Raw genomic sequence first — 23089 nt, forward strand, 5'->3', positions numbered from 1 at the left:
AAGTTAACCTTATAGCAGCTTAGTAAACTGACGCTTAAATTTCTTGGAACATTTTAGAGACATAAGATTGCTGCTTAGAGAATTCCACAGCTTTGCTCCTCTATAAGCAAAAGACCTCTGACCAGTTTGAAAGGTGGCAAAGAGGTGTATCCAGGGTACTGGCTGATCAAGTTTGCCTGTCGTGAACACAGAATGTAGCCCAAACTTATTTGCAAGGTAATCTGAGGCAAGATTATGAATGCATTTGAAAATAATAGTTGCATCGTTCAATTAAAGTCTATCTTTATAGAGTGCCAATTAAATGATCTTAGTCCTTCAGAAATATGATAATAATAGATACACTAAGAATCCCCTGGTTGATATATGTCTTAATTCTCATCACTTGTCTACTTGATGCCGTATTGATATTGAGAGGAGAATTCTGTCTTGGTCACTCATAGGAGTTAAAAGAACAAGTTTATCTGCTCTTATAACCCCCGGATACTGTCAAGAGAAGTTACATATAAATAACTTCTAGTAGTTGAAGTCTTTCACATACAGTGCATTGCAACCTCTCCTAATGAGGTCAGCAGACAATTTACGGTTGACAACTACACAAATCAGGATTCTTTTACCTGGATTTCACACAAGTAAACTGGTTCCAATAAATTTGGCTGCCCAGTCAACATGCATGCTAGGAAACAGCGACGAGCTGTAGGAATAATTTGCCCTCCACCACGGTGAATTGCATCTGTGTGAAGAGTGACGTCCTTGATATTAAACCTCACACCGCGGACGTTCTCCTCACAGAGGGGACCTTCCTTGGTAGCCCACTGGAATCCAGCTACCACACTATCCTTGATTTCATTCAGATATTGCACTCCCTTGGTTGTGTCAATCACCATGTTTGGACCAGTTCCCTCGGGTCCAAAGCACCAAATTTTACGTGCCTCTGTGACATCCCAATCAAAGGTATCACTCAAGTAGCGGGCACGGGCTTTTATCTCTTGTCTGGAATGCACATCTCCTTTGTCTATAGCTTCAGCAAGTCCATCAGGGAAAGGTTCAGCTGTCATGAATAAACGATTGTGCTTGTTTGGCGACTTTGAAAGGCACGTTTGACTTGACTCCGCTGTAACTGTTTCACGGTACGATACCACTGGCTCTGATTTCTAAAAATGCAAACACATAAAAATTTGAAACATAAATAACGATAAAAAAGGTTATCTGCAAAGCACCGTTTACTTTAATACACCGTATCACATCTTAAAAAAGCACAAAAATGATTGAAAAGCTCACCAAAAGGTAGAAAGAGCACAGCTAGGAACAACAGTGGCGTGTACTTCCTTTACATGGAATTGTAAAATCGTGAACCCAATTTCCCTAACCTTTTTTCCCTCCTTGTTTCTTACAGATTTTGGATAGGCTGAAAGAACCCCTTTCAATTTTTTTTTTTTAAAACTCAAGCAGGTAGTACCTTCAAGGGAATACAAGCATGGTCCTCCTCCAAATCCTTCAAACAGATTTCCAAATGTAATTCTCCAGCTCCTGCCACAATGTGTTCACCACTTTCCTCGATTGTACACTGCACCATAGGATCAGACTTAGCCAGTCGTTTGAGACCTTCCACCAACTTCGGCAAATCAGATGGGTTCTTAGCCTCGACAGCAACACGAACCACTGGCGACACTGAGAATTTCATTTGCTGAAAAACAAGAAATTCAATGGCAATTCCGAAGAGATACTTATTTTGGGGGTAGTTGAGAGTGAAACTTTATAGCTACCATGGACTGAGGTTCATTTGGCACTGGAGATCAAAGAATTGACTGCCTAAATCTCCATGGCCTGAGTGGCCTTTGATTCACTTGTGAATACTTTTCTCCTGTGACTGTACAGTATTCTAGCACTGCTACATTTCTTAGCCCAGTCACTCCTACAACCTCATTAGTAATTCTCCTTACTGTCTATCCCTAACTAATATTTTTTGTCATTCTTACCACTTGTCTGCTTGATAATATAAGGGAAAATCCTATCTTGACTACTCATGGGAGTTAAAGGGTTAATGTAAACCCTAATGAAACTAGAAAATCCACTGTCTAGAACTTAAGGTTAGTCTAAAGCCACCTCTATTAGAGAATCGGAAGGCAATTTTGAATACTTTTTGTCGTTTACGATACTAACCTTCAAATTGTGGGCATGTTCATAGGTCGTAATAGTGCCAGTTTTGACCAAGAACTGATCGACACCAACCAAACCAACAATGTTGCCACAGGGAACATTTTCAATGGCTTCAATATAGCGCCCCATCATCAAAATTGTCCTAACAAGAACAACATTAAAAAGGAAATGAACATAAAAGAACATAAAAGCTCAAGAAGTTTAGATCTCAAAGGAATAATTAACTGTGACCTACTGAGGAGTTATTGAATAAAGCACTAGCAATAGTAACTATCTTCCCCATTAAACATGTGTTCTGGTTAACTTTTTACAATTTTCATGTACACTGTAAGTGCTACCATAACTTCCTGTCAAAGAGTTGCAAAATAACCATAGCAGAGTGGTGTTAATAAACTCCTTTCTAAAGTTGAGTGACTATAAACTACAGTGTATAAGTGACATCCCGAGTTTTGGAACTTACACTTTGGAAAAAAAGTTTTTGCAAAGAAACCACAAGTGAAGTCTTAGAGAGTTCCTTTATTTTGGCTGCTTCATTGCATGTACATGCAAGTTGAGTCACTAAGATTGAAAACCAAGAATACTTTCTGTTTGCAAACCATACTAACCTATGCAGCTTGTACACCATTTTTTGTGGTATGCATCTATGTAGTTGTGTGGTCTCACACAAATTTATAAATTGGTGATTAAAATGGTCACAGCTTTAAATGCTGAATGGTTTTGCTGAGTAAAAATTTGTAAAAAAAAAAAAAAGAAATGAATGATCCAACACCACCACCAACCTCTGAATGCTTTTGTTGTACAAATCTTCCTTCTTTCCAGGTACATAATTTGGACCCATGATGCGCACTTTCTGTCCTGTTTCAACAATTCCTGAAAACACACGTCCAAAAGCATAGAAGCGACCTTTGTCTACAGTTGGGACCATCTTGGAGACATACAGACACAGGGGGGCCTGCAAAAATCACACAACCCAGTTTAAGTGAGATAAGAATTTCAATGTGGAGCTTATCAATAGACGTTTTACTAGTTCTGTTTCCTAGAGCTGGTTATATATCTTTTCCTGAACTGTTCAGGTAAATATGCAAAAATAAAGGCATTACAGTTGGTTGTGTGATACCTAAGCATGCCACAAGTAGTTTCATTAGACTTTAAATCACCATCTGTTTCTAAAAAATGTCTGTGTTCAAGTTCCATAGTAATTATTAGCTCTTGCTGAACATGTAGGATTTGCTTTGGTTTCAGGGTGTTTACTTCCTCAAATAAAAAGAGAGATAATTTGTCCACTTTAAAAGTATTGCTTAAATAGATTTCCAACCTCAAAAACAAATCTTTTTTATCACTAGCTGACAAAATTGAAGAGTTTTTTGGTGTATGAGCCATCTTATATCCAAAATGCATTTTTAGGAATAACTGTGAATTGGGCTTTGCTGACTGACTGACTGAATTTGGTGAAATCAAAGTTGATTCACTGCCCCATCAGATCTTCCTTTCTTTTTAAATTTCCTTGATGACAACCAGTATAGTAATGACTTTCAGAAACCCCGATTTAGATCGAGGTTTTGAACACAAAATTTACGCCAAATCTGAGTTGAGATTAAGGCCTTTCATTAGGTACACCTTTTGCTGTTCAGTATGAGAAAATATACATTCATTTGCTTGGAGGGGAGATTTTGTGTCATTAGAGATCATACACAAGTTCTATAAGCAAAATAAAATAGAAAAATGAAACTTAATTCCTTAATCACCATTTCCCTAGCATTATCACCACAACAACTTAAATTCCCTTATATGTGGGAGAAGAGGGAGGTTTACAAGCAGACTATTCATAGCAATTAAATGTATTTTCAGTATCTGCATACTTGTGGGTCACAGTTCTTAATTCCCAAGGCAACTGGATCATCCTGAGGTCCTTCATAGAGCAACTCCACACGGTACTTCTGAGCTGTGACTGGGGATGGCAGGTGGATGGTGATCATCTGTAGCAAGGCATCACCAGCTGGCAGCCATTTCTGCATGACCTTCTTTAACAATGGTTTACCTTCCAGATCTTTATCATCACCTGTTAGCTTGACATTCAACTTCTCCAACAGTTTTGCAGTTTCCTCTTTCTTGAAATTCATGATGGCATCAAATACCTTAAAACAAAAACATAAATAGAAAATTAAAAAAGAAAAGAAAAAAATTATCAAAATTAATTATCAAAAGTTCTAACTCACTAAATTGTGTTTCCTACAGGATTGTTATTCATCTTTGATATACAAGACAATCATTATTATAATGTTGAAAACCTATGTTTGAGTACCACTACTTATGCAATTGCAAGTGAATCACAAAAATTGTTCCCTAACTTATTCACTCCAATGAGTGACCAAATTAGAATTCTCCCTACAGTTCTGATACAGTTTAGGCAGAAGGGTGTTGCAAAGAATAAAACATATCAATTAGTGGATATTGTTTGATTTAACACCAAATTCTCAGAGCTCAAATTATATGAATGCATACCAGACAGAAAAGAGAATTGAATTTTTGATCTTGGGAGTAAAAGGGTTAAAAGACCAAAAACTAATGATCTGCACAATTTAAATGCCCCCAAAATGTTTATGCTTGCTATATGTACACAAAATCTGGAATGTAACTCATTGGTTTCATTTCCAGGTTAGCATCAGACATATTGGTTGGTTGTCAATGCTCTTATGATCTATCTTTTGATTTATTCATCACACCATGATTCAATTACTTAGGGAAATGACAACCTTTTTGGCAATTTTCTAGGGAATGACCTTCTAGACCATCTAGTGGGGGAGAAGCAGAGGCTCCCACAAGATTATCATTCTGTTGAAGAAATTATGCCATGTTTCTCAAGGAATCGAAGTGTTCTAAGGGCTACTAGTTAAATTGTGCAAGAGTAAAAAAAGTTCACTGCTGGCTGGCTATTTTTCCCCAAAGACAAACATTAATAGCCTACGAAACTTAGGTCTCTATCAAAGCACTGAAAGTCATTTCACCTTGTAAATTGGGTCAAGTACAAACTGATTGAACCCACGCACATAACCATCGCCACCAGTCTTGTTCCACTTTTTATCTTTTGCACTGAAAAACTGGTCACCCCAAAGACGTTTCATAAACTTTGAGGGTGGTTGCTTGAACTTAGCTGCATATATCTCGGAAAACTGTTTAAGGGTGAAGGCCCAACCATGGAGTCCTGAACCAAAACCAACAGTACCTTTCTCTGGAGAAACCTTCAAGAAAATCAGAAATAAATTAAGTTCAAACAGTTACTTCAATGCAGCTATGAAAAGGATGAATTTACCTTTCCTTTTACATATTTCAGGTAATAAAAATACAATTAGTATTTTGTAAAACAACTTAGAAATTCTCTATTAGTATAATCATCCTTGATTCTTTATTATCTAGTTTTATGACTCTTCATTTATAGAGTTTTACTCATGTTTCTACAGAAAATTGAACAAAAGGATTATCCTTATCAGTAGAACATCACTTCAAATGAGATCGAATGTTTGTTGCAGAATTATCATGGCGAGATATTTTAAAAACAACCCAAAATACTTAAGGCACCCTCATTGGTAGTTACATGTACTAGTGCCTTGGCTGTTGTCTTTTCCCATAATGCAAGATCAAAGCAGGTAATCCATAACAAACCTTCTTCCCCATGTTAGTCTTACCTGTATATTCCCCATAGGACCACTTTCCTCAGGACAATAAGTTGCCACGATGACATTGGTACTCTCCACAATACGTTGGAGAGTTTGGTAAAGATCTTCCATTTCTAGCTGCAGTTCTAGAAGTGCACGGTCCATTTTGTTCATAAAAAGCACAGGCTTGATGCGCTCACCTATGGCCTGCCGCAACACTGTCTCAGTCTGGACACAAACACCTAAGCAGGGACAAGAGAAACTCCTCATAGTTTAAAAATTGAAATGCTACTTATCATTCCTGGTTAAGTGTTATGCTTTTGTTTTCAGCAAAAAGCATTTAACATTTGCCTTGTGTTTGCCTCAACCTAGAAAAACATTTCCAAACATGCTAACAATGAGGATCTGTTTTATCAATCAAGAGCTTTTTGTTTGGTGATCATTTCCTTCACTCTTGAAAGGTTACTGTAAGATTCAGGGGAGATGTTATGAGGAGAAATTGGATGTAAGTCACTCTGAAGGTCAAAGCATTAACTCAGTTAACTTCAGTATATGAAGAGTCCAAGTTCAATAATGCAAGCTAGGATTAAGAGAGAGTTGAAGCAAAAACGAACATCCCAAAAGCTAAGACCTAAGACCTAAAAACTAAGACTTGAAAACTAAGATCCCTTATTTTCTTTATTGATAGTGATAAAGGATGTGATCAAACTCATCTGTCATTGAAATCTTCACAAGATCATAATAAATATAGAAAATAGAGGGGTCTTTGTTTTCTGGTTCCAGGTCCTTGGTTTTAGTTCCCAGGGGTCTTCATTTTGGCTACAACCATTAAGAGACTTAACTAACCCTTTGACCCCTTAGATTGACTGCCATCTACTTTCTCTTTATGGTATCACCTCTGAATCAAACATCAAGGTCATAACAAGAAAGGAATGATAGCTAACCAAAGTTCTTCACTGTTTGCAAATTCTCCTTATTAACACCAGAGGAAATGTGTAGGAAAAAGTGTGGAGAATATGCATACTAATGTTGGGGTGTTAGGGCTAAGATAATGATGTTGGTTGGGTTTTGATTTCTTTCCACAAGGATTCTGAAGTGAAGAAAACTTAAAATTTCATCTTTAATACCTACCACTGACACAGTCCACAACAACAAGAGCACCATCAGTCACACGCAAAGCAGCTGTAACTTCTGATGAAAAATCCACATGTCCTGGTGAGTCAATGAGATTGATCAAGAATCCCTTTCCGTCACTTTCACCTTGGATGAATTCCATATCTGCGTCTGACAGTTCATAGTACATAGAAATGGCCCTAAGTTGGAATAGACATTTGGATCACAAAATTATCACCAAGCACAAAGGCATCACTTTTGTCTTGAGGTATCGCTGGAGGTAGATTGACAGATACCTTTAAGGTATCAGAGATTGAAAAAGAAGCAGAGATAGAGGCTAAATCTCAAGAGAGAAGGAAAAAATAAAAAATCTGAGACACTCTTTTGGGTTCAGTATATTTCCAACAATCTCCAAATTTCCCCAAAATTAAGCGAATACTAGCTGAGAATAAAGGTGACCAGTCAACTCGCCAACGGACCAACTCGCCGACGCCAACTCTCCGACATATAAAATCGAGTAGAGACGTTGGCGAGTTGGTCGTCAATCCGATACAACTTATTAGAAGTTAAACATACAGAAAAATAAAAGGATATTTAGTAAAAAACACTGGTGAACATTGGTGAACATCAAACAGAAGCTTAAACATTGGTGAACATTGGTGAACATGTTTTCTTAAAAAATCTGAGCGATTGACATGATGAGTCTTTACGGTGTTGTTGTCATACAATAACTCATTCGCATCTGAAGGGGATATAGTAATTGGTGATGTTTACTTTACTTTATTCGCCTTGAGATCCTTATAAACTTTGTTGCAAATAAAAAGAAATGCTTTTTACTAAAGATCTTATCGAGAAAGCCAAGTTTTCTTAAAAAATCTGACCGATTGTCATGATGAGTCTTAACAGTGTTGTTGTCACACAATAACTCATTCGCGTCTGAAGCTGTTAGAGTCATTGGTGAGGTTTACTTCGCTTTATTCGCCTTAAGATCCTTATAAACTTTGTTGCAAATAAAAATAAATGCTTTTTACTAAAGATCTTGTCTAGAAAGCCAATTTTTCGTTAAAAAATCTGAGCGATTGACATGACGAGTCTTTACGGTGTTGTTGTCACACAATAACTCGTTCGCGTCTGAAGCTGTTAGAGTCATTGGCGATGTTTACTTTACTTTGTTCGCCTTGAGATCCTTATAAACTTCGTTGCAAATAAAAATAATTGCTTTTTACGAAAGATCTTGTCTAGAAAGCCAAGTTTTCTTTAAAAATCTGACCGATTGTCATGATGAGTCTTTACAGTGTTGTTGTCACACAATAACTCGTTCGCGTTTGAAGCTGTTAGAGTCATTGGCGATGTTTACTTCACTTTATTTGCCTTGAGATCCTTATAAACTTTGTTGCAAATAAAAATAAATGCTTTTTACTTAAGATCTTGTCTAGAAAGCCAAGTTTTCATTAAAAAATCTGAGCGATTGACATGATGAGTCTTTATGGTGTTGTTGTCGCACAATAACTAGTTCCATCTTAAGCTGTTCTAGTCATTGGTGATGTTCACCAATGTTTAAGCTTCTGTTTGATGTTCACCAATGTTCACCAGTGTTTTTTTACTAAATATCATTTAATTTTCTGTATGTTTAACTTCTAATAAGTTGTATTGGATTGACAACCAACTCGCCGACGTCTCTACTCGATTTTATACGTCGGCGAGTTGGCGTTGGTGAGTTGGTCCGTCGGCGAGCTGACAATAATTCGAGAATAAAGTCTTCAAGGATTAAAACACTTTACCAGAAAAAGCAACTTTAAAATTTTAAGGGACATTGATGTTTGTTTACATAAATGTGTTCCTCTTCACACCTGTGAAGGCTGTTACCCGATCACATTGTAATAAGTCATTTGTTTTGCCTGTCAATGCTGATGCATGGTAGAAGGCAACTAGCCCATACAATTCGTAAGGAGTTATTAGGTTGAGAAGGTTACATGTGACATATATGAATATGTAGCCATTTGTGCTGATATGGAAGGTGCTTCAACCAGCAAAGAGAGGAAGAAAGAGGTCAGGCAGATGGAGGAGAGCTACACTCAAAATGTAACAGTGAAAACTTTGCTCAAAAGCGCTACTTTTAAGTTAAAAAATGATAAAATAATAACCAGGCTTTAAATTACAAATCCCAGTCAAACTTTTTTAGTTCAATATGTGCAGATCACAGTCCAACAAAAAAGTGTTGATTAAAATACATTGACAAATAAACTTATCTAGGAAAAATTTCTGAGCATGAATGACTAAGCTCTCATTCTGTTCTGTAGCACAAATTATGAAAATAAATGTGACCCTCCACGGGAAAACGGACACTAACGCTTTTCCGTTTAAGCTGCAAAACCGTTTACTATCCGTTTATATCCGTTTAAACGGTTCATGAAAGCGTTTAAACGGTTTGCTTATCCGTTTAAAAAAATTTGCATCCGTTTAATGCTTTAGCTAAAACGTTTAAGCGGTTTGCTCATCCGTTTAAAAAAATTTGCATCCGTTTAACGCTTTTGCCAAAACGTTTAAGCGGTTTGCTCATCCGTTTAAAAAAATTTGCATCCGTTTAAAAAAATTTGCATCCGTTCGACGCTCTAGCAAAAACATTTAAACGGTTTGCTTACCCGTTTAAAAAAAAAGCTATCCGTTTAAAGTTCCACGGAAAGCTTTGGACTGTTTGCCTATCATTCTGTAATAGGCAGTTCGAAGTATCAATCTTACGTTCGCTCGATACTCGCCGGTTCTTGAAATACAGAAAGACCGTATCTTATTTTGGTTTTATCTATTGCGTGATCATAGTAAGCGAGTTCCGTCGCATCCTTTGACAAACAAGTTAAATCGGCTACTCTCTTTCTGTTTATATCATCTTGATTCATCATTCTTGGTTTTATTGACAATCATTTTAACGGCCCCGCTTGGTGCGTGACACCGATTCGACCTTTTATTTGCAATGGAACTTCATTGCGTTATTTGACCTTGAAAGGTCTCGGCTTCAGACCAGGTGGCGGCATTGCATATGCAAATTTGTTTCGCGAAACTTCCGAACAGGAAGAAATGAAGTTCATTTTCAATACTAATAAGAATAAACAAAGGAGAAGATTATGAGTTTCTCGCGGTAGCCGTTCAGGATATTCGGCAGCGAAACTATTCTAAGTAAATTGCGCTTATTTCATGAATGTCACACGAAAGCGGCAGTAATTAACCCAGAAATAAAATGCGCAAGTATATGCAAGTTATTACTTTTCAAATTATCATGCTAAATATTTTCGCTTTAAAGGATAATTATCCGTTGTCACTCTGAAAGTTTTTCCGCAGAAGATCTCGCCGGCTCAACCACAGCCGTTAAACATTAATTTTAAGCTCATCGTTTGTCGATTTTGGTCAACCGTTTCTCGGTTCAAGCCATCCGTTTTTGGACTTTGGTCAACTGTTTAACGTTTCGGACTGACCGTTTTTATTTTTGGTCAACCGTTTAAAAGTGTGAGCCATCCGTTTTTGAACTTTGGTCAACCGTTTAACGTTTCGTGCTATCCGTTTTTATTTTTGGTCAACCGTTTGAAGGCCTAAGCTATCCGTTTTTGGACTTTGGTCAACCGTTTAAATTTTTTGCCATCCGTTTAAGCGGTTATGGCATCCGTTTAAACGCTCGAGTTAACCGTTTACTATCCGTTTACAACCGTTTTTCGAGACCGTTTAACGGAAAAGCGTTAGTGTCCGTTTTCCCGTGGAGGGTCACAAATTATATATCCAAAATCAGTGTTTATTAAGCTTTAAGAAAATGTATACTTTTATAGGATTAGAGTGCATAATTTTCATGTCATACTCTTAAATGATTCTTCTTCAGTTATCTGAGCGGTGCAAGTGACATTGGAAATGTTATCTTGTGCTCAACCCTCAAACAGTTTCCACAATTTTCCAGATGTGGCTTGCTTTTTATCCTAACCCCTCTTTAAGTTTGATGTTTCAACATGGACAATTTCCTTTTACAGAAGAGGCCATAACTTTGAAAAAAGACTCAAGTTCTAAGACTTACGTTGACTTGATAGTAATGCAACGCTCTTGTTCATCTTTCCTGGTGTCTGTAAACCTTGTTTCACCAGCTTTTGCAGATGCAATAATTCCAGCTTTGCTGACCAAAGAATCTGTCAAGGTGGACTTTCCATGGTCAACATGAGCAATAACAGACATGTTACGAATGTTGTTCTTTTTGTCCATGATCCCACGGATCTAAAAAGAACAGGTGATATTATTAAAAGGCTACATATATTCAGGTCACCAATCAATATCGTCCTTTAAAATGGATCAAACTTTATTGTCCCTGGTGGTCCCTTATTTTATCCTTATGGTTGATATTAATTGGAAATATAAAAATTACTGCTTATTCTTCTGTCCAGTTGGCAACAACTGAAATATGAAACTATGCAATGGGACAGACCATCTAATAAAAAATGCTCATTCACCTCCAAAGTAAGGGGATTTTGACTAAATTTTATATCCAGGAGCCAACATTTACACTAACACAGAATTTACTTTTAACCCCCAAGAGTGGTAAGCATCTTATCTCTCCCCTCAGTATCAGCCCCAAAACCAATGTTAAGGTCACTAGAATAAAGGAAATGATAGCAAACTCCATAAGCTCTTGATTGTTGGACACTTCTTTCCCTTGTGCGTACCATGGGAAATGTATAATGAACAGTGAGGAGAAATTACTGTTCTTTAAGGAGAATTTGTAGTTAAAGTGTAAATGGTTAAAATCATATGTTCTTCACAATCTTTCCATTGAGGCAAAATTATTAGAGCTGAGCAAAGAAAAAATCGGTCATATTTGAAGTTGTCTTCTCTTTCAAAAAAAAAATCTTAACCCAAAGATTTCTTTGCACTACACTTATCAGTATTTCGTAACCAAAGCAAAACCAAATAAAATTAGAGCCCATCTAGCACAGTGAAATGCCATTTGAGATGTTGTCTGACATAAATGGTAGGATATCCTAGCTTATTAGAGAGAAAGAAGACTACTACGGAGAGAGGATATTTTAATGGCTACTTGATCTATTGTTAATCCTTTAACTCCTAATTCTGATTGTTAATTCTCCCCTCTAGATATTACACATTTCCTTGTAAATTGGTTGTGAGAATTTGGTGTTTGACCTGCATTGTTGTGGTGTGCAAAACTATATTAAGCTTGGATTCCATAATAAAAGAGCCCTTGGAACAGTTTAAGTTAATGGAAGAAGCATTAAAAAGGCCAACTCTGAGCAAAAATTGCCTGTTGGATATGCTGTTGCACTTGCACAAATTCTCAAGAAAAGAAAAGAAAGGAAAAGAAAAAAACCCTAACCCATTATGCATTTGAAGAAGAGTTTTGTTCAACTCTTTCCCACGGGAAAAGAGACAAAAACCACTTCCAGATTATTTCTATGTGAAATTATCAGACTGTGAACAAATTGTTGTAAATGAAGAAAGTGTGCACACTAAAAAAATTGCATGAAGACGAAACAGGAGTTTTGAGGACAACTGGTTCCTTCTACCACATTCAAGGCAATTTACCATCGAGTAAAAAGGGTTTCAAACGATCTTTGGCTCGATTAGACGTCAGTAGTGACGTAATTCACCCATTTCAACCTTTTCTGAACACGATTCGATACTTCCGGTGGTGTGATACCAGAGAGATCGGTCATACTCAGTTAATTATTTGTGCTAAAACTTCATGGTAAATATAATTTTCCCTGCGATCCTTTCCTTTGCCTTGCGATTTTATCAATCTACTAGTTATTCAGTAAATAACCTTCCCGCTTAATGATTCTTATTTATAGAAAAGACAACCGTTAAGGACTTGATAGTTGCATCGCACAAATTTTTCGTTGTATGATTCCACGTTTCACACAAATTCCCTCATTCAAAATACAAAAGATTGAAAACAGTTTTTTGAGGTCCCGACTTACCTGGTCTATCGTGAAGTTCGGCTGAAAAAGGGAAAAGAAAAGAAATTATTAGTTAGCAACAATAACGACTTAGCGAGAGCCAAAGTTTTTATACATCACTCTCAAGGTTAAAAGGCCGGTTAAAAATGGCGACTATATATTCTAACTGGACGCTAAAAACTCTATCGCATTTTAAAGAAATCTTACGAAAGAGGTGTCATTTGACCTTATCGGATACAACATAATACAGATTGAAAACGATGGAACCACGATGGCCACTCACCATGATGGTAGCGGTGTGATTTCTCTGGATTGCAGTAAGGCACTACTGATGCCGTAATGGCGTCCAGAGGTAAAAGGACTGAAGGAGAGAACGTATTGCACAATGACGATGAAATGGCCTCACTCTCATGTGGACGAGGAGAGAATGAGTAGGGAGAGGAGGGCCTTTCTCAAGAACGGGGCTCAAGAAAGGATGTGCTTTAAAAGGTGGATATTATTAATACACTTATACCTCTAAGCTGAAGAGTTTATCGTTTTCCGAGAAAGTGGGCCCATTTCGAGTTTAGAGCGGAAGTCATAAACCCTGCTCTAAGCTCTCATGTATTTATCCTTCAAGGAAAGGAGTAGTAAACCTGTGCTGCTTAAAAGGACATGTGCCCTGAATAAAAGTGCTTCACACGTCTTGTAGATTCTGCTTTTAATGGCTCGTCACTCTTTAGGGGATGGTAAGGGGCTCTAATTCTCCAGGTGGTATCTAAATGAAAATTTTGAGCCACAGGAGGGGTGCCGATTCGCAGCTGAATGTTGTTGTGGCCGTATTTAGTTATCACACATCAAAGTTTGCCACAATGATTTCTCGGTGTATTTATTACAGTGAGTCAGGAGTGAAAAATTATTTTTGTGTTCGTTTTGTCGTTATACTAACAATACTTAATTTTCACATACCAATAAGCGGTCGTGGCCTGGTGGGGTCATGGAAGATAGTCGCTACACTGACAAAGGGGCCGATGGGAAGGAAGAGGTGAGATTATGGCAAATTTGCAATGAGATCTAAGAAACTATGTGAATAAACAAATTTCGTTATTTTAACAAATAAAATTTGGAACTAATTAGTAGTTAAACAAAGTCTTATTACTCTCAATCTCCTTTGTTCATCCGGATCATGAGTTTGTCACGGAACCGTAAGTGCATCGCGTGACATCAATAGGAGGCTACATCGTCCTATCAGTAGAGAGAAGGAATCAAATAACTCAAGACAGAACAGTGAGAAAAAAAGTGACAGCAACAGACCTGGGTAAGTGAGGTGGTCTTTCAGGCATCATCTCAGGTTAAGAAGTCCAAGGAGTGATCAAAGACTCAGTCAATTTGAAAGGCCAGAACGACACAAACAAACAAACAAACAAACACACAAATGTTTGTCGTCTTTAAATTCAAATAACTCACTCGACAAATTCTGAGGTTAGTGAGACTGCAACTTTTTCCCACATTTTGGGTGAAGTGATGACGCTGATGGCTTGTTCCAATGTCAAGAGCAGTAAATGGTCGGGCCTTTTTTTTTTATTAAAAGTTGTCAGTTTGTTTGGTTATGTTAAGAATCGACAGCATTGCGTATTTTCTACAGAGTGATGAAATCTAATTCTAGGATTGAAAAGTTTACTTCGAACAGCTCGGGCCTAACTACCAGAACATTGGTTACATCACCGAATTTTACAAAATAGCGTCCACTTCTAAGCACTCATCAAAGCCTTGAAGTGCCCTATCCCACAACGCTTTGGGACTCTCGTCTCAAAAACAAAACAAAACAAAACAAAAAAAGAAACTAGGTGTCCATCATGCTATTATTTTCGAAGTGAAAAGAGGAACCTGCCTGACCATGGCCGTGCGCCGAAAGTCAAAAGTGCTTCGTTAAAATATATGTACATAAAAAAAACTGTATTGGCTCCATGGCCAAACTTCTTAACCGCTGAACCGTACCCTAATACTTGCGCTGGTAGTTTAAGATCTGCACAGAAATAAATTTTTCTATAATTTTTGACGACAAGATATTCTCCATCCTAGTTCTGCTCTCGGCAAATACTTGCAATGTTACTGAATTCACCGGACTGATGACGATTTTGTTTCCATTTTGACACATTTTACCCGTCAGAGCAAATTGCGATCCTTACGAGAGAGAAAAATCATGATGCGGAAAGTATTTCCAACCTGCTTATACACCTGTCAGGTAACAGATGGTCCTAACTTAACAAAACTTCCCAGATGCGGTGATTGGTCAGTGAACAGTCAAATACTGGTTCACGGGTCAATGGGTTTTTACGTAAGAATGCCAGATCACCGCATTGCAATGAAATCGTTCGAGAACAAAGGATGATTTACTTTTCGTCTCAGCAGCGTGAAACGATTCTAAATTATCTCGATTGAATCATGGCCCTGTGTGCAATGTGATGGAAGACGGTATCGCTGAGAAAATTTCGAGGAAATCATAAGGCTGGTACGTGAAAAACCTGGGTAAAGTGACATTGGAACATATTTTGTAAGGCGGCCGAGTTAAGGGTGCTGTTCGCTTATCGAAGGCTGTCTATCATTGTAGAAATCAAAATCGCAAGTAGAAATGATCTCTTTTGAAATGATCCGTGAAATTATGTGTGTTTTAATTTTAAGAGAAGCTATGATACACCAAAATTTACTCGAACCCCCTCATATAACTTATAAGGGCTGCATGTGACTGTCTTGACGTGAAATAAGTTGAATCGGGATTCCAAATAAGAACAAAAGGGAATTTAGAAGCTGGTACTTGGCGACTGTTGGATCCAGAACTAGTCTCTTTTGCTGGAAAGCTTTTCTAATTTGATCCACACATTAAGATAGGTATGAAAAGCTGAGTTAAAAAAAAAAAACAGTAGAATGTATCTGTTAGAAGAAGCATTCGCCTTTGAACTCATGGTTGTAATTATTTTCAAAGCTGATACCAACTAAAATGGTTTCATGGTGGCGAAATATTTACCGATTTTTTTCTTTTTTTCTCTTGCCCTAGTGAAGAATATTTAAGTGTTGAACATGAATTTCGTCAAAACTTGCAATTTATCTAAAGTTCTCTAAACGGTTAGACCAGTTTTCTTTCTTCTTGAATATTTTGCGTCGCAGCAACAGGTTGTTTAACAGATAGGATGAGAGTCAGTTTGGGTGGCAATAATTCAAAATAACAATTGACTTAAAAGTAAATTCAATTAGGGTCGTTTTCGTTCATTACTGAGTGAAGGAGCGAAGTGTACTTTTATTCCCGTCTTAGTCTGTTTTTCTTTCGATTGATTTTGGTAATAAATGTCAAGTTTATATCGCTTTTAATTACTTCTTATATAATAATAGCGGACGTTTTCCATCTGTTCTGGTAACCTCTGTCAGTTGTATAAGGATCAATATCGATTGTAATTGCGCAATTGTATCAGAAAGAGACCGCGAAATTTCTACGAGTTATCATGGTGACATATCACCTAATTTAGCTTTCCTTATGAATTTGGATCATATAATGACGAACGTGAAAAAATTGTGTCTTAAATGTGTGATTCGAAGGTGATATTGTAAGAAGAAATTAGATGCCAGTCACAATTAGGTGCAAAAGGGTTAAGGATCGATCAGTGGTTAGATCAAAGGTATGTTTTAGACTACTAGAAATAGGTGAGCCATTAAGTGAGATCACTCAAGCGCATTATTTCATTGTATGAAGTTTAACTTGGTAACAACTGTTGCTGTGAATAGACCACTACCAACGAAAGGGTAACATGTTAACATCTTGACCCGGAGTGCTCATTAAAGCCAACTACTTAAGTCATTGACTTGCGGCTTATATAAGCGACTGAGATCTTTTTTAGAGAAAGATAGGGCAGAGTGAAACTATGGTTTTAATTTCGACTCAGTTATATTTCCTTCAAGGTTGAATTTAAAAGGTCGGGTACATTTAGGGCCCAAATTAAGTTTCGTCTTTTCTTCAGATCATCTGGTTGGCCAGAAGTAATTATTTGTATGAACCAAAAGAAAATGTTCGAACCATTATTTCCTCTTGATAGGTACAAAGATTCCCTCAAACCCTTTACAATTTCCTCGACAAGATTCTTCGTGAAGCCATCAACATCAGCAAATTTTTATTTCCAGAAAAGTTTACTAATTGAAAAGTGCCCCTCTTCAAAAACCTGTATACGTCGTCAGTCTTTAAAGAGGATAACTCAACAAGGAAAAATTTGCTATGTCTTTTCATCCACACTGCCAAAGACAGTAAATTGGAAAGCGCGCCATTGGTAAACCTGTCGAGCAAAGTGTATTCGCTGCCAAAAACAATATCTATTTCAGCTAAGGAATCGGACATTATTTATCGCCAGAGGGGTGGGGCGGAGGATTTTGATTGTGTCACGATGAAATTTACTGATCTCCCCCATAAGGCTTTAAAATATTCCTATGATGCCCCCTTATTGGCAGTTAATCAGCAGTCAATTTTCTTCAGTCCCTCTCTATACTCTGTTGGGGACGACTGACCCCCTCCCCCTCAGTTCTCCCTAAAAAGCATGTGAATGTGGTCCAACCCCCCCCCCCTAAAAAAAAATCCTTCATCTCCCTCCACGGCGATAAATAATGACGGGTCCCTAAAAATCCAATTGAAACTGAATCGAAATTTTCAAACCCTGACTGTCCCTCTCTGTCGTCCCTCTTTAACTCATTAGGATTTCTTTTTCCTGTTAGGTTTCAAGTTTAGAAAGACACCATGACTTCCGCTGTTAGGGTTATCGAACAGATCAACGAGCAGCTGATGTGCGCCATTTGCTTGGATCGCCTGACTGCTCCGGTGTTCCTAAAATGCCTGCACACGTTCTGTTCACAATGTTTGCATAGAATCGTCAATAATCACCCGTCATCCTCGATTACCTGCCCCACATGCCGCGCAGAGACCCCGATCCCGGACAAAGGAGTCGATATGCTAATGCCAAACTTTTTTGTGAATCAAATGCTGGATCTGGTTCACTTGAAATCGGAAGAGCTGAAGAAAGAAATACGCGAGGAGAATAAGTGCCAAGCCTGTGAAAACGAGAAAACAGCGGACTTGGCCACTTCACGATGCGTGGACTGTAAGAAGGACTTGTGCACGAGTTGCGTGGCAGAGCACAAGCGGGCCCATTCCACACTCGACCATAGGATAATTGCCACAATCGAAGATGAAGGTCAGCAGGAGAGTCAAGAGTTGGATAGATATAGCCTATCGTTTTGCAAGTACCACACTAGGAATGTCATCAAGTATTTTTGCAACACGTGCGATGAAGCCATTTGTCGTGTTTGCACAATTCTAGAGCACCGAGAGCACCAGTACGTCTACCCTAAGGAGGCTTTACCAGCCAGAAGGGGTGCCATCGCAGAGCAGCTAGAACAAGCTAAGATACGCATACCTGAATTGAAGAAAACGCTGTCCGGAGTGCAAGAAATGTCAAAAAGGCTTACGGAGTGTAGAGAAGCAATTGCAAAGGAAATCAGCGAGAACGTGCAGGCACGAATTGAAGCACTACGTGAGGGTCAAAACGAGCTCCTAAAGCACCTGGATCAAATTCATGACGGGAAACAGAAAGTGTTGGGCTTGCAAAAGGACAGTATTGAGTTGGAACTGGGAAAGCTTGCAGGCTGTTGCGAGTTTGCTGACAACGTCTTAAAGTTCGGCAACGAAGTGGAGGTTCTGCAGATGAAAGGGCGCTTAGAATCCTTGAATGGTGTAAAGATTCAGTTCGAGCCCGAAGAAGATGACACAATTCAATATGTTCACGATCCAGCCACAACGAAGACTGTGTCGGAGTCACTCGGGAGCATCCGGGCAAGTAGCACTTTTGCCTCGATCTCATACGCTAGCGGAGATGGGATCCATACTGCGCGTGTCAAAATGGAGACAACTTTCCGGCTGACAACCAAGGATCGACATGGCAAAAGGTGTAAAGGAGGAGACAGGGTCACAGTGGACATAAGCCAACCCGATGGGATACCTCTGTCGTCAACGATCAGGGATGAAGGTAATTGGGTGAAAACAATTGTCTCTCAAAAGTCGTAAAAATACAACTAAGGTAACTATAATTGCCAATCAGGAAATGGAAAATTAACGCAAGGATCTGAGACAAACTCAGTGAAAACATTTAAAAGTCCTTAAGCGCGGAAAAACAAGAGCGACCCAGTTGTTGGTAGTTTTAGTTTTGCATCTCATTGCTCAAACAGTTAACACGAAATTTTCCAGAAAACCGCGGAACGTAGTGAATCAAAACCAATGCAATCAAGAATGGCTTTAGACATTTCATTGAGAATTATTGTCTCTGGTGGTTGAGTTTGTAAATGTTTCCTTTCAAGCTAGAGTTGTAAATTCGATTCCCGGGTTGATACACGCGCATGCGATAAACACCAAACCAAATAGGATCTTTTCTTTCTTTATTCCTTTTGCTATTCCTCGGGGCGTTATTATATCGAAGCGGTCAACTGAAATTATTAGGTAAAGAAATCACCTAAGTATTATGATTATAGCTTAAGAATAATCTCGATTTTGGAAACGAGCACGTGGCAATTAAAGGGATCAAAGGAAAGGTAAAAAACGAGCGATAAATTTTACTTTGTGTAACGACTACGAGCTAGATAACATAATCATAAAACAAGTTATAGCTTACCAACGTTCGCGGGTCTTGATTACTTTATCGAGGATTGCAGTCTAACTTGTCTTCTATTCAAAACGATCTTGATCACACGGGGTCTTATCTTGAACTGAAACGCTTTCTATAATTTTCTGCTTAAAGAGAACTAATCATGGGGGCGTCAACCTAATCAAAAAATATTTCCCAGCTTTTCTCGGAAGCGGTAACACTTAGCTTCAACGGAAGCAGTTACACAGTTTTGATAAGGTATTAGAAATAATCCTGATTGCTGTTACTTTCTTTGAAACCACGTTCTTTGATTCGCTTTGAACTCTTGCTGGCTCCTTAACCTTTTACACCCTAAAGCACAATCTTCATACTGTTCTCCATCCATTTTTTACGTGCTGAAGAGGACAATTTGTTTAACAATTAAGAGCCTTTTTCGTTAGTGATCATTTCCTGAGACTAAGGGGCGATATTGAGGGATAAATTAGATGCTAGTCACTCTGAAGGGCCTCAGGGTTAATCGATCAAATGTAAGCTAGGACCAATCAGGAACTAAATAAATAAAGGAGTAAGTTTCTAAAGAAACTGCGGTGCTGCGTCGGTGGGAGAGTATAGCAGGTAATTTAGTGTTAACAACTGAGTTGAAAACGTAAATTAGCCACCGTAAAGGGCAATAAAGCTGACGTTTCGAGCGTTAGCCCTTCGTCAATCGCTTTTTTACCCTTTACGGTGGCTAATTTACGTTTTCAACTCAGTTTTTAACGCTAGATTACCAATCAGGAACTGATCGCTTGTGGTTTCTCGGAGTTAAGACCGCTTGTAAGTTCTGCACATTGGCTTTGAGTATTCCCTAACGCATCTATCTTATCTCATCTTATTGAGGTTACTTTGATCTTAACCAACAACATTCAGCCGAAAGACACGGTTTACCTCAAAGCTTTTTCACTTGTAAACTCTATACGGAAGTGTAATTTCACAATCACTTCCGTGTTAGACTAATCGAGTTATTAATCGTTTCTGTTAAAGGAGATGGCACCTACACTGTGACTTACATGCCAGAAGTGAATGGTAAACATGAAGTCTCTGTCGCTATTCAGGACAAGCCGATCATGGGAAGCCCCTTCACTGTGCTTGTTGTCAACCGCCGAGAATATGCCGACGTTGGCCCGACACTTCATCGATTTGGACAGTATGGCAGCAAAAAGCGCGAGTTTAAATCCCCTTTCGGCGTGGCGGTTGACAACGAGAGCTACATCTATGTAGCCGATAGCTATAATCACCGGATACAAATATTCGGTCCACGGGGAGAATTCGTTTCACAGTTTGGTTCTCATGGGGAACGCAAAGGAGAGTTTAACTGCCCGACGGACGTCGCTCTGGATAGTAAGGGAAGAATCATTGTCTGTGATAATGGCAACAATAGAATCCAGGTCCTTAGTCGGAATGGCGCATTTATCGGAAAATTTGGCCGTGAGGGTACGGGAAACGGTTACTTTAAATCCCCCTGGGGGGTTGCGACCTCCCGAAAGAATGATATCCTAGTTGCTGACATGGAGAATCACCGGGTGCAAGTTTTCTCTTCCGACGGGAAATTCTTGACAAAAATTGGCTGTTTTGGCGATCGCGCAGGGCAGTTTAACTCTCCGTGTTACCTCCTTGTCAATCCGGAAGATGACCATATATTCGTTTCTGACTCCAAAAATCATCGCATCCAAGAGTTCGACAAAAATGGGAAGGTTCTCCGCCAAATTGGATCCCAAGGAACTGGAGAGGGGCAGTTTTCACATCCCCGTGGGTTAGCCATCGATATCGCCGGAAATCTCGTGATAGCTGACATGGGAAATCATCGTTTGCAGATATTGGCTGCTAACGGTAAGTTTGTAAAGGAGGCTGGCTCCGAGGGTAGCGGAGACGGACAATTGTCTTTTCCAGAGAGCGTTGCGATAATGCCAAATAGCGGATACATTGTTGTGTCAGATCTTAGCAATAACCGCATTCAAGTGTTTTAAACGAGAAACTTCATATTAACGTAATAAACTCTAAGCTGTGCGGAGAATGGCTCGTATATTCAACTTTACGGCTCAACTGTAAGGGAACGTTATTTTTTTTTCCCAAGCAAAACATAAGGTGCTACCAACGCTTCCTTCCTATTAGATGAAAATCGGGAAATGATTAGATTCATCGTTTCCCTTTTTGCTGTGACCATATATGATGTGATGTGATTCTACGCGGTAAACGTTCAAGAATAGATTCAAGAATGAATCATTTCACAATTGAAAAAAACAAAAAGAAAATAAAACAAATCGGTTTAAAAAATGTGTAAAGAAATGAACCCTAAAACTATAAGTAAGTTAAAAGTGATCCTTTTGTGTATATGATATATGTTATTTATAATGAATACAAAGCGATTTCGATTGAGTGTCACAATACAAAACCAAAGTAATCCTAGGCAGCAAATGAGAAGTCAGAGCAAAACCAGGCAAAAGGGAAATTCGAGTAACCAAATTGCGATAATTATTACAAGTGTTGTATGAGATTGGCTGCGAAGTTATCTAATGAGAAGTTGGTTAATAAGTTATAAAATAAAAGTATGGGTAAATTAATAGATATATGTTATTTTTAACTGCTTCTCTGATCTTCATATCTATTTACGTGTCGTTCGATTTCTTTTTAGTATGGTTAACTGAGTTCAATACTTACTATTATACGAATATCTCATTGTTGTTTATTAAAAGTTTTATTGCAAGTAATGTGTCGTTACTAAATTAAATTCTGTGTTCCAAAAATTTTATTACAAAATGTTGTAAAAATAAATAAATAAATAAATAAAAAAAGTTAGTGTACAATTAAAATTTAGCACATTTAGATGACACTTCATATAGAAAGTGAAATTAACATCATCTTGATAGTCTGACCGAACAATATCATCAATATTATACTCACATTTTGTATGCAGAGTTTATTTTGTTAAGACTATTTACATGACAGTTAAAGTTAAGTAAAATATATTTAAAATTCCAGATGTGAATTGAATCACCTAAATTGTAGTTACTGACAAATAATTTGGGTTGTCTGGCACCAAACTTGTAATTATGATCTCTATCAGTAAGGTGAATTACCAATCTTTCTAGTATAGACAAGACATATACTGATCAGGTGTAACCCAGCAAGTATGTATACTCTATATGAGCTAATAAATGTAGAGGATCAATAAAGACATCACTTCCAACGAAAAATTTATTCAGTCTTGCTCTCTCTCTAACTCGTATGCGTGATTGGCACGTCAACCTCTCGTTTTCCTAGATTGACTGTTCTTTTCAGTATCTCGATGTGCTACCTTTACCTAGAATTTTGATGTTACTAACATTGTAGGTCTCACAACTGTTCAAAGCTGGGTTTCCTTTGTCCTTCAAGTGCACGTACACTATCAAACGTAACAAAATTGGAATACTTCTCTAAGTCTACGTTCTTTCGCCTCACTCTCCCTTCCAGTGTTGTCAATTGCCAACGTGTCTGTGCAATCCTGCAGACCAACATGGAGAGGGGCAGAGCGGGGGTAGGGGTACTTAGTGTCCCAACA

The 23089-nt window shown here is 38.2% G+C and overlaps 2 protein-coding genes across 3 annotated transcripts in view; one reads left to right on the plus strand and one right to left on the minus strand.

Moving 5' to 3' along the window:
* The window catches only part of LOC131775543 (elongation factor 2b-like), a 14580-nt gene extending 1325 nt beyond the window's left edge, over positions 1-13255 (minus strand). The window contains exons 1-11 of the mRNA XM_059091659.2: positions 13146-13255; positions 12884-12904; positions 10975-11168; positions 6942-7123; positions 5841-6052; positions 5163-5396; positions 4017-4292; positions 2937-3109; positions 2161-2299; positions 1457-1684; positions 615-1151 (exon numbers count right to left, since the gene is read on the minus strand). Coding sequence (XP_058947642.1) covers positions 615-1151; positions 1457-1684; positions 2161-2299; positions 2937-3109; positions 4017-4292; positions 5163-5396; positions 5841-6052; positions 6942-7123; positions 10975-11168; positions 12884-12904; positions 13146-13148 — 2199 coding nt within the window. The 5' untranslated portion in view covers positions 13149-13255. The remainder of the gene's footprint in view (positions 1-614; positions 1152-1456; positions 1685-2160; positions 2300-2936; positions 3110-4016; positions 4293-5162; positions 5397-5840; positions 6053-6941; positions 7124-10974; positions 11169-12883; positions 12905-13145) is intronic.
* Positions 13256-15217: 1962 nt separating this feature from the next.
* Positions 15218-22731, plus strand: LOC131775555 (E3 ubiquitin-protein ligase TRIM71). Of its 2 annotated transcripts, none has more exons than XM_059091670.2 (3): positions 15218-15353; positions 17594-18900; positions 20536-22731. In XM_059091670.2, the coding sequence occupies exons 2-3, from the start codon at positions 17616-17618 to the stop codon at positions 21516-21518; spliced, it is 2268 nt and encodes a 755-aa protein (XP_058947653.1). In that variant the 5' UTR covers positions 15218-15353; positions 17594-17615; the 3' UTR covers positions 21519-22731. The 2 variants fall into 2 exon arrangements, with proteins under 2 accessions (XP_058947653.1, XP_058947654.1); XM_059091671.2 differs by having other exon boundaries at positions 20539-22731.
* Positions 22732-23089: the final 358 nt, after the last annotated feature.

This window comes from Pocillopora verrucosa, chromosome 4 (genome assembly GCF_036669915.1).
Source record: "Pocillopora verrucosa isolate sample1 chromosome 4, ASM3666991v2, whole genome shotgun sequence".
Lineage (NCBI taxonomy): Eukaryota > Metazoa > Cnidaria > Anthozoa > Scleractinia > Pocilloporidae > Pocillopora > Pocillopora verrucosa.